Genomic DNA, 11,934 nt, shown 5'->3' with positions numbered 1-11,934 from the left:
TGATACTTTTGTGCGTGTGTGTGTCCAAAAACTGATTTGTCTTCTCAGAGTCTGATCAGGACAGAAAATAAAATTTTATTAAAACAGCTAAAAAAAAGAAAGAAAAGAAAAACTGTAATTCACATTCTGTATTTAAAGGATTAGTTCACTTCTGAATGAAAATGTCCTGATAATTTACTCACCCCCATGTCATCCAAGATGTTCATGTCTTTTTCTTTCTTCAGTCGAAAAAAATTAAGGTTTTTGAGGAAAAGATTCCAGGATTTTTCTCCATATAGTGGACTTCACTGGGGTTCAACAGGTTGAAGGTCCAAATTGCAGTTTCAATGCAGCTTCAAAGGGCTCTACACGATCCCAGATGAGAAATAAGGGTCTTTTCTAGTTAAACGATTGTTCATTTTCTAAAAAGAAAATTAAATTTATATACTTTTTAACCACAAATGCTCATCTTGCACTCCTCTGCAATGCGCCACGCATGACGTAATCACGTTGGAAAGGTTACATGTGACACTGAAACTGCAATTTGGACCTTCAGTCCGTTGTTCCCCACTGAAGTCCACTATATGGAGAAAAATCCTGGAATGTGTTCCTCAAAAACATTAATTTCTTTTTGACTGAAGAAAGAAGGACATGAACATCTTGGATGACATGGAGGTGAGTAAATTATCAGGAAATTTTAATTCTGAAGTGAACTAATCCTTTAACAACACTGTATGGCGTTTTTTGAGAGTGACTCAAAACACAAAATAGGAGAATCTCAGTACTAACTGAATAGGTGGTTCTTCAATGGTTCTTTGCAGCACCATTTTCACTGTACAATCTTAAAAATATAGGTTCTTTACTGGCATTGATGGATCCATGAAGAACCATTAACATCCATGAAACATTTTCATTTCGCACAAAAGGTTCTTGGGGATCATTGTCCCCAGTATTATGTGTTCTTCAGCACAGTGCAACGTTTTCTGGGTTTTTCACAGCACCAAAATAAAAAGTTCTTTGTGGAACTTGAAAAGTTTCTTCTTTGACATTAGACTGTAAATCTCTTTTTTAGTTATAACTGCAATCTTTGTTTTTAAATGAATACTGCACATTCATCTTCCTTATAAAACATTTCTTCCACGATTCAGGGTCTTTTCTGGGCTATAGATATGATTTCTCCAGTGTACGGTTCTCTGCACACAGCGCTGGGCTTTCCAACCTAAAAAAACAAAGTATGCTTACCTACAGTTCATACAGCACACAAAGGCCACATTTCTTATGAAATTTTAAGGGGATGCTGAGCAGTCTTAGAGCAAAGCCCAAACCTGACTTACCTTTTCCCGCTGATTAATTCTCTTATACACAAATTCAGCGAAGGGTTTCCGTGGGATGTATCGTCCCTCGCCCGGCTTTGTGAACAGTTGCCCGTTTTCATAAACCACCTTCCCTCTGGAGATCGTGACCACTGGAAGCCCGTGACACAGCATTCCCTCAAAGATGTTATAGTCCACAGCCTGGTGATGAGTCTTTGCTGAAATCACCCTAAAAACAACAAAATTATGCACAAATCAAACAAAAGACATTAGAGGACATTAATAACTATAAGATGACTTACTGATTTACATACCATTATAATACATCAGCAGAGGAGCATCTGAGTCCATTGACAGTGTGTGAAGTGGCAAATATAAAGTTTTTCCCCCTAAATCTGCTGTTCCCCATATTCAGCTTTTTTTAGCATGCTGTATCAGCACAGTTCATATGAGCTCCGATTGGCCATCTGTCTCCAGAACCGAGACAAACCAGCAAGCAAAATCAAGAGTTTTCAAATGAAAATGACAGCTATCAACTTAAAAAAAAATCTAATTTAGGAAGACAGCAAAAGTTATCAACTATCATTGTGCAAGGGATATTAATTTACCTACAGTGTTCAGCTTGACTAAGAATTTGTCTGTACAGAAGTTTCCATTAATTGATTTATTATGAATAAAAATAAAAACTGCATACCTTGTAAACTATGCTTTTTATGGTTGCATCTATTATAATGCTGTGAAAGACAATAAATATTCCAGCATTTAAAAATGATGAATGCTACAGTCCTAAAATTGAGGGTAAAGGTTGTACTGCTTTAAATATATTGCCTAAAATATTTCTTATCTTCTGACAGCTTCTCTTTCTCTTTTTTTCTTTTAAGTTTAAATGTGGTAATTAAATATTTATGCTGCTTGCAAAAAAAAAAAAAAAAAAAAAAAAAAAACATTGGCTGCATTCAAAATCGCATACTTCCCTACTATATAGTAGGTGAAAAACAGTAGAAGTATGTCTAAAATCACAGTACTCATAAAAGAGTAGGCAAAATAGCCCTTAAGAAAATTAACCATGGTTCGCTAATAGTAAAACCATGTTTTTTTGGCGTATTGACTGTATAACCACAACAAAACCATAGTTAAAGTATGGTTTTTGCAGCAAAACCATGGTTATTTGTGGTTACCATGGAATAACTACAAGAACCATTTTGGTTTTAATCGTAGTAAAACCAAGGTTATTTTTTGTAAGGGAGTACCCAGATGACCTACTTCTGACTGAGATTCTGAAGTGTGCATACGACGGACACTTTACTATCCATGAGGCCATGAGAAAGGATTTATGAATGGATTCATGATTTATGAATGAATGAATCGCTGGTAGGTCAACATGGCGAATGTAGTACATCCGGATTACATTCATACTACACACATTCATACATAGAACATACTTTTAAGTGGTCGTGAAGTAATTATTCAAAATAAGTACCTACTCAAGAGAGTATGCAATTTTGGACACAACCATAGACTCCTTGCTTTGTAAAATGCTGATAAATGCACACGTGACCATACATTAAATTGTTGCTATGGTACTACGATAAAGCTGATGTATATTTTTCTGAGGTAAAATACTTTATATCACAGGTTCATTTTCTCAAAAACTATAAACACTATATGTGTGGCTCTATGAATAATTCCCTTATTTGTTTTGAGTATCCTGTCTACTCCTAACACTGACTTGACCAATAGCATGAGTTGGGGGCGGGACTTGTCTGTCTGTTTGTTCAATCAATGGCCGACAAAGGGGCGTGTTCAGAAAACTTTTTTGAAAACAATGCTTATTTTTGCAATTTCGAAGTTGGAAATTACATCTGTTTACACTGGCAAATGAATTGTATATTGTATTAATATTAATAAAAAATAAAAAAATCGAACACTGGCTCTGCTTTACGGAGCCCCTAAAGGGACATGGGGAAAAATATATGTGCGTTCCCCCGTGAAACTTTGCGTTTGCTCGCAAAATGTTGTTGTCTTGAACATTGGGGAGGACCTTTTTTTTTCTTATATATATATATATATATATATCAGATATGTACAATTGTAGAAAAAAAAAACATTACTATGTCCAGAAATCAATTTCAATAGTACATGTGATAGTTTCATTCATACATCTACTATATCTGTAATACAATGTTGTTAGTCTCAAGGTTCTTCACATTAGTGAATAAATACTGTACATACCTCCGGCATTTAGCATTTGAATTCCCTAATGGATTTGAATTCCCTAAAGGTTCCGGGTTCTAATCCGCCCTTGTATAGTTTTTTTTTTTTTTTCCTCATTAAAAGGGACATGTTCGTGTGCATTTTGTTTTGTGATTTCACCAGAAAGAATAGATTAGGCTATCCACAACGGCGCTAAAGCGATTTATTGAAGCACACGTCTGTGCTGAAAAGACTTGCACAAGCCAAAAGAGAACTTGATTTGATTGGCCATCTCAATAATTTTGACATTGACAAGCGCTGTTAGCCCGCTGAGGCAGACCAGACTAAAAATGTAACTTAAACCTTTTTGTCATCCTAAAAACATGCAAAAGTTTTGCGAGCGGACGCAAGGTTTCTCGGGGGAATGCAAAGTGTTTGCGAGAGAACGCAAAAGCATTGACTTATTATCTTTCCTCCCATCTCATATTTTTTTCCACCACCATGTCCCCGCTTCAAATTGTGCCTATGAATAACTCTTACCTGCGGCAAAATCATAACGCTTGGCCTCTCTTGGCTTATTTCTTTATCTTGATAATTAACTGATGGATGGATAATTATGGAATCTCACAGCTGAATTAACTGTCAGTACAATCATTTGTGAGGCACAATATGGAAGGCCTTTAAATCTAAACATAAAATGCAAATACTGTGGTTAAATGTCTTGCTTTCCATTATTTTCTGCTAAGAACATACATCCAGTTGACCCTAATTGTCTAATATAGACCAGGACACTTCACCAGTCTTGTTAGCGAGTCTTACACAAGAGCTCAGCTCTGATTAATGCAGCGCTGCTGTGCGCTAAATTTCAGCACATTTGTCCTCGCTGCTTAACTCACATCAGCGGTTGGTTATTTGCCTAGAGGGAGCTAGCCCAGATTCACGGGGAAAAGGAACCGCAACGTGGCCCAATTACATAAGACCCAGAGCCGTCTGCTGTTTCCGTCCTCTTCTCTCATGCGTGAACTTTATAAACGACCTGTTTGAGCAGGAAGAACGCTTCACGTTCTTCCATTTATGGTCACGTCTTTACAGCCAATCCGATTTGTCATGGCAACATCTGCAGTATGTCGAGCATCTATAGATCCTCACGCATGTAGAAACATGCTCAACCTTCATCACAGGTATCTGAACCTACATTCATGAATTTCACAGCGTTAATAGCTCTTAAAGCGAACTTGCCAAAGCTATTTTATGATTAATCTCACAAATTACCCTCACAATTACTCTCATGAATGTGACTACCCTCCAAAAAATGTGAGGTATATGGAATACATTTCTGAAATAAGGCAAGCACAAGGCTCATTTCAGCTGAATAACAAAAACAGCAATTAAAGTGATGTACAATACAAGGCTCAACAACATTCAATTACAAATAAATTCAAGCAGTCATGAAATGAAGATATGTAAAAGCTGAAGCCCATGAAATTAGAAAAATGTGTATTTTGAATTATACGATCAAGACATAATGGCACATTTTTGTGTAACATTGAGGCATTGCTTTTGGGAATTTCATGTGAAGTATCATGCAAAATGGTTTTGATTTCTTTGAAGATGAAGTGTAAATGTGTCAGAATTGCAACAGTATCTTGTTGTATTGTTACATTTTATGAGTGCTGCTTGCCTGTGCAAAAAGTAGCCTAACACTATGACGACTGATGTTGTGACTGGTTGCCAGGGTGTTGAGGATGGTTTCTAAGGTGTTGCTAAGAGATTGCGTACAGGTAAATAAGCCCAGCCCAGTCTCTGTTTTGTTTTGTAAATATGACTCTTTCAATAAGTCTATGGAACATTTTCTCCTGTTTATTAATCTACCTGGTGGAAACTAAGTTTGATCAGTTAGAAAAGGTTAAAAAAAAGTAAAAGTACACATCTCCTCTAAAAGCTGTAGAATTTGAGATATAATTTGCATCCTAATACTTACAGTAGGCTTAGTGGTTTGTTCAAATGCCTAACCCTAAGTATTCCTGACCTATTTCACTAGTAAATTAATTTATTTCAAGTACATTTTGTGTTCTCATTGGCCAGTGTCTGTTAGGAATGTCTGCACAATGACGCATGGCTCATTATTCATTAGAGCATGTAAATGAGGTCACATGTAGTTTTCTAGGCTGCTGTGAGTTACCTGGTGGCCTTTGGGTCCCATATGACCAGGTCTGCATCAGAGCCTTTAGCAATTCTCCCTTTTTGAGGATAAAGGTTGAAGATTTTTGCTGCGTTAGTACTGGTGACAGCTACAAACCGGTTTTCGTCCATTTTTCCGCTGTGCTGGGGAAAATGAAACATAAATTGTGTTATTTTTGTGACCGCTTCACCTCAACTCAAAGAATGAGAAAGTTCAGTGCTGCACTGAGACTAGATAGATAGACAAAAATACATACAGACAGACAGACATAGATAGATAGAATCATTGCTATCAGACGCACTGACCACTCCTTTCTCCCATATAACAGACATCCTGTCTTCAACGCCATTGACTCCATTTGGGATTTTGGTAAAGTCGTCTTTCCCAAGGGCTTTCTGGCACACCGAGAATGTGCAGTTATCCGTTCCTGTTACACTTAGATCGTCACTGTAAGATAATGCACATTATCATCTAATCGCTTCATGATTGTTAATATTCTTTATTTTTTATTTTGGAACATTTTGTATTCCACAGAAGAAAGAAAGTCAATCAAGTTTGGAAGTAGATGTTAATGATGAAACCATTGAAGTTCCCACATACTTGGCCAGCAGGTCCATCAGATATCCAGGGGTGCTGGGGTCTGGTCTCAAGGGTGGGCCCATGACAAAACCAGCAGCATGAGCCCAGTTCTTATGCCAATAGTGACTACCGTCTGTGCCCAGTCCAGCCGCAATGGGCTCTCCAAACACCACTCGACCTGTCGAGAAACAATCAGTGTGATAAAGGATCAGTTTTGAGTGTTTGATAAAACATTAGAAATGTAAAAATCAAACAACATCAGTTCAAAGGTGTCAGCTCACCTTAGTCCAAATGTAAATGTAATAAAATCAACATTAAAATTGTGTTCACCCTCCATTTTAAATCCATAATCTGAACAATTTCTGAGTGAAACAGTATTAATGTAGGATGGGGCTTGTAGGATGGGATTGTATTTTATTATACACTACCATTCAAAAGCTTGGTGTAAAATATTTTTTTGAAAGAAATTTGTATTTTTTTTCCAGCAATGATCAAAAGTGACAGTAAAGACATGTTTAAAAATGTTACAAAGATTTTTATTTCAAATAAATGCTGTTTTTTTAAACTTTCCATTCATGATTTCTGAAGGATCATGTGACACTGAAGACTGAAGTAATGATGCTGAAAATTCAGCTTTGCATCACAGGAATAAATGACATTTTAAAATGTATAAAGTCGAAAACATTTATTTTATACTGTAATAATATTTCACAAATGTTACTAATCCTAATATGCTTATCAAATAAATTTAGCCTTGGTCAGCACACTTTTTCAAAAACATGTTATTATTATAATTATTTATTTACTTTATTTTTATTTATTTATTTATTTATTTTTTTTGGAATAGCATGCATCAATAAATTGTTCACAATAAGACCAGGAACATATATTAAAAAAAAGGAAACGATGATGTCATATTAACTGTAAAGTTTACAAATTGCTCTGATCTGTTGAAGCAGTCACACAGTGAACTTCATGATATGCACCACAAAATTCATGAAAAACCTCAAATCCAGACTTGTATGCTTTTAAAACTTTTCTGCTGTGAATAATAATCTTGTCTTGTCTTATCCCAGCTCACTCACCGTTTCTGCGTGCATTAGCCACCACCTTCGCTGCAGATTTGCTCATGACGTGCACCACGTAGAGCGGGCAGTTGGCAGCATGGGCAATAGTAATGGCGCGCTGTGTGGCCTCCGCCTCCACTTCTTCCGGACGACACATCTCATGGCCCTCAGGACCCGTGATGCCCAGAGAGAGCATACGCTTAGCACCCTGTGAGAGCACACACAAATCATATTCACAGAAAGAGACTATTTAAAATCATATCTCTACAGTATGTACTCTGTGAGACAGGCATCGACTGTGTCTCAGCACGCTACATCAGCATGAAATTCTGCAACTATAATATATAGCTTTCTATTACAACTATATTAGCATTTCTGAAGGAAACAATACTGCTTGCAAAGCAGGAAAAGAATAGTAAAACAGATATTTATATTTTCCGAAGGAAACAAGAGTGGCGCTTGCCTAGCAAAACTCCCTGCCACAATCCTAAGGTTTTGTAGATGGTTTCCAGGGCTTTTATATGTTTATAAGGCCATTCTTGTCACATCTTGTTTGGAGGCTTATTTTAGATTAATTTGGTATGTTTTGTGTCATTTCATTGCTTTCTTTCTTTCTCTCTCTCTCTCTCTCTCTCTCTCTCTCTCTCTCTCTCTGTCACACTCTTTTGGTGCTGTTTGGGATGTAAAACCCACTAATAGGTTAATTAATGTGCATTGGGATAATTAATGAAGGCAGGTGTTACAGGTTACTAAGAGACTTTTACCAAAAAAAGAAACCCTTAGTTTGTTGATTTCTGAGAAAGGGGAAAGAGGAGAGAGATTGGCTGCATCCGAAATCGCATAATTCCCTACTATATAGAAAACAATATGTGACAAGAGTAGTATGTCCGAATTCAGAGTATTCATAGGCAAAAAGTACCCGGATGACCTACTACTTCCGGCTAAATTCTGAAGTGTGCATACAATGGACACTTTACTATCCCATGAGGCCACAGGAGAGGATTTATGAACGGCAGTGAAGCGACACAACTGACACTGGTAGGTCACGTGATAATGACAACATGGTGAATGGAGTATGTCCAGATTACTTTCAAACTACGCACATTCATACTATATAGACCATACTTTTTTAGTGGTCACAAAGCACTTATTCAAGATAAGAGAGAGTATTGCTGGGTCCGAAATCAAATACTTCCCTACTAGATAGTATGCAAAAAACAGTATAGTAATCCAACAGAGTAGTATGTCCGAATACATAGTATTTGAAAAACAGTAGGCAAAAAGTCCCCGGATGACCTACTACTTCCAACAAGGTTCTGAAGTGCACATTCGATGGACAAATTACTATCCCATGAGGCCACGGGAGAGGATTTTTGACCAAGCAGATCTTGCCCCCCATTGACTCCCATAGTATTTTTTTTTTCCTACTATGGTAGTCAATGGGGGGCGAGATCTGCTTGGGTACAAACATTCTTCCAAATATCTTCCTTTGTGTACAGCAGAACTAAGAAATGTATAAAGGTTTGGAACAACTTGAGGGTGAGTAAATGAGGACAGAATTTTCATTTTTGGGTGAACTATCCCTTTAAGAAATCCAGAACCTGAAGGAGAGCTGTCTGTCTTGAGTTCTGATTAAGATGTGTTTTAGCCTTTAAAAAGTCTGGTCTTGATCAATTCTATCCTGCCTGAGGCACCAATTTATTTTACACCTCCTCTCCCCCTACACAAGTTATGCTGTAGTATTCATGAAACTATAAATACAGCTGCCCTTTATTAAAACTCAGTCATGTATTTGGTGCCCTCCAGTGGAATCATATTTCACACATTTCTTGGGATTTATTATAAGAATGTCAGGATGGCAAATGTATTTCAGTTAAAGTAAACATTATCATTATAATTTGCCTAAATTTGTACTTTTCATGGCATATTATAATAAACTCCTCCATTGAACTCTGACCACTCTAATACTAACATGACACATCTGGTTCTTTCTTAGGATTTTTGCTGCATTGGGCAATTGACAGTCTAACAATGAATGCTGTCAGTATTTAGGTGATAAAAATAGCTAGTTATTATTAGTGTCTTAACACAATAATCACATGGAAAAACCATTTATAACAGTTCTCAGCAGAATATGCCCCATTTGAACTTTTGACCAGCATATAATGTAAAAATGCCACTTCATGTTAGTTTAAAGGCACAGGCCAGTTCTTGTGCAACATTACCTGTTTGTTTAGGGCTTGATCAGCTTTACATTTAAATAATGATTTACAAAAAACACGCGCACATTGGTTTACTCATGGTGAAGATTAACTCGGAAAGCATTGGGGTAAAAAATCCCTTCACAGGCCCAGGCTGATGTACAAAGATCCTTTCTATCATTTCCATGATAGATTCCTGAGTTTGAATGTTAGCAAACAAGATATAGGCCTAAATATAAACTCAGAATACTTCTCACCTCTGCAATAAGGTCTCCATTCTCGGCATGGACTTGAGCTATTGCTCCGATTTCTTTACACTGGGAGAATACAGCATAGAGCTCATGGTCACGCAGCATGAAGACGTCTTTGTATGCCATGAACATCTTAAAAGAGTTGACACCTTTTTCACGAACAAGAGTCTCCATTTCCTTCTTGACCTAAAGAAAGTCCCATATTCATTTGTTAGTGTTAATATTGATAGATAGATAGATAGATAGATAGATAGATAGATAGATAGATAATATAATACTATATTGCATTTACATTTAATCATTTTGCAGACGCTTTTATCCAAAGCGACTTATGAGAATAATAGAAGCAATCAAACCAACAATAGGGCAACAATATGTAAGTGCTGTAACTAGTCCCAGTTAGTCTAGCACAGTACATCAGCAAGTTTTTTTTGGTAGTAGCCATACAGTGTCATCCCACCAGGTTACAGCCATATGAAGGGAGTAATCGCAGCAGACTTTGGAGTCAGCCGTTCTTCTCCACTGCTCATAGGTTTCCAAGAGTGAACACCCCTTCTGTGGGATGACAAAGTCCAGGATCATGGTGGTGCCTCCTGCGACTGCGGCCTGTGGACACACGTTATTATGTAGGGATGTAAAACAACATCAACACGTTTATGGAACACGTTGTTCCAAATTAACTCTGGTTTCATCCAAATCACTTTGGGTGATAGCCTTTTACCTTTACACACAATTCTGTATAACTGTCCTCTTTATATGACATTGTGTTGTTTAATTTATGACTGACCAGATTGGTAATGCACCAGATTCTTCTGGGATATTTACCATTTTTTTCCTCCTCAAGTGTGAGCTACATATTTTCACTAGCTATATGAAAGCCTGTATCAAATATGATATAAAACACATATGCAAACTTTTTTCCTTTTATATTTTGTCTAAAGGTTCAGAATTAATAATTCATGCATCAGATCACCTTTAATTGATTGTTCTGTTCTGTAAGACATCTGAGTGACTATATCAGTATAAAGTAGGTGAAATTAAATGAATAGATGCCATTATGTTTTGTTACAAGAGCACTGAGCTGATTTGCATTGCTGGATGTGCAAGAATACTATACATTTACAGTAATGAGGGGGATATGGAAGGAAAAATGAGTAATGCAGGTAGATTAGAGTTTTAAATATACAAAATTCAATAATGGATTTCCCCAAATGAGCAAATAAATTATTATATTTTATTTAAGTTTAACTATCTACAACTTTTGCCTCAATAAACTCCTAATTACTGCTTATTAATAGTTAGTAAGGTATTGTTAAGTTTAGGTATAGGGTATAGCTGCAGAATAAGGCATTAATATGTGCTTTATAAGTAGGCTACTAATAAACAGCAAATATCCCAGTTATATGCATACTAATAAACAACTTAATAGTGAGAATTGGACGCTAAACTAAAGTGTTATCTTAAATGTGTTGATGCATTCGAATAATTGAAACAATTACAACGAATCATTCACAAATTAAGATGACTTATTCAAATGACTCTTCTTTAGGAACAATAATGGATGCACAAAACATATCTGATTAGTTGTATTTACCTTGGTACCTGTCTGAAAGTCATCCACAGCTGTGGTGCCCATGAATGACAGCTCCATGTGTGTGTGCGTGTCTATTCCACCCGGCAGCACGAGTCTGTCTGTGGCATCAATGACCCGCGTGCCAGCTGCTACCTGCAGATCTGAGCCAACTGCACTGATAACTCCATCTTCAATATACACGTCTGCCATCACAGAGAAGTCCTCATTTACCACCTTCCCTCCTTTAATCAAGGTTGGCATATTTTCTATTGACTAAATAACTAATGCACAAATGCGTAAAAAGAGTCCTAATTATGTTCTATAGATGAATTTGTTGTCTTCGGTGCACAAGCACAATCTTTAGAAGCATTAATCAGTGTCTATCAACGTTGAATTAGAAGTGAGGTCTGTGGAAGCTCTCTGTCTCTCTCTCTCTAGGTGTTTTTTAAACCTCACGCCCATTTCATTGCGAAACATGCCCGACTGACCTGTCAAGCCTGTTTCTGACAGGATGAGCGTGATTTATCTGAGCTTGTTTAAATGAACTGGTTCAAAAATCGATTCATCACTTCCCAGAACTCACCATTTTCTAAATA

At 36.9% G+C, this 11,934-nt stretch overlaps 1 protein-coding gene across 1 annotated transcript; it reads right to left on the bottom strand.

Moving 5' to 3' along the window:
- Positions 1-52: 52 nt before the first annotated feature.
- On the bottom strand, positions 53-11,767 carry dpys (dihydropyrimidinase). Its single transcript, XM_051865847.1, has 9 exons — positions 11,360-11,767; positions 10,213-10,371; positions 9,772-9,951; positions 7,332-7,521; positions 6,268-6,424; positions 5,973-6,114; positions 5,668-5,810; positions 1,314-1,521; positions 53-1,198 (listed from the first exon to the last, which is right to left on the bottom strand). Exons 1-9 carry the CDS (start codon positions 11,597-11,599, stop codon positions 1,124-1,126), a joined length of 1,494 nt encoding a protein of 497 aa, XP_051721807.1. The 5' UTR covers positions 11,600-11,767; the 3' UTR covers positions 53-1,123.
- Positions 11,768-11,934: the final 167 nt, after the last annotated feature.

Source organism: Ctenopharyngodon idella, chromosome 16, assembly GCF_019924925.1.
Source record: "Ctenopharyngodon idella isolate HZGC_01 chromosome 16, HZGC01, whole genome shotgun sequence".
In the NCBI taxonomy this organism is placed as follows: domain Eukaryota; kingdom Metazoa; phylum Chordata; class Actinopteri; order Cypriniformes; family Xenocyprididae; genus Ctenopharyngodon; species Ctenopharyngodon idella.
The sequence above is the reverse complement of the archived record's forward strand: the minus strand, read 5'-3'. Positions and strand labels throughout refer to the sequence as shown.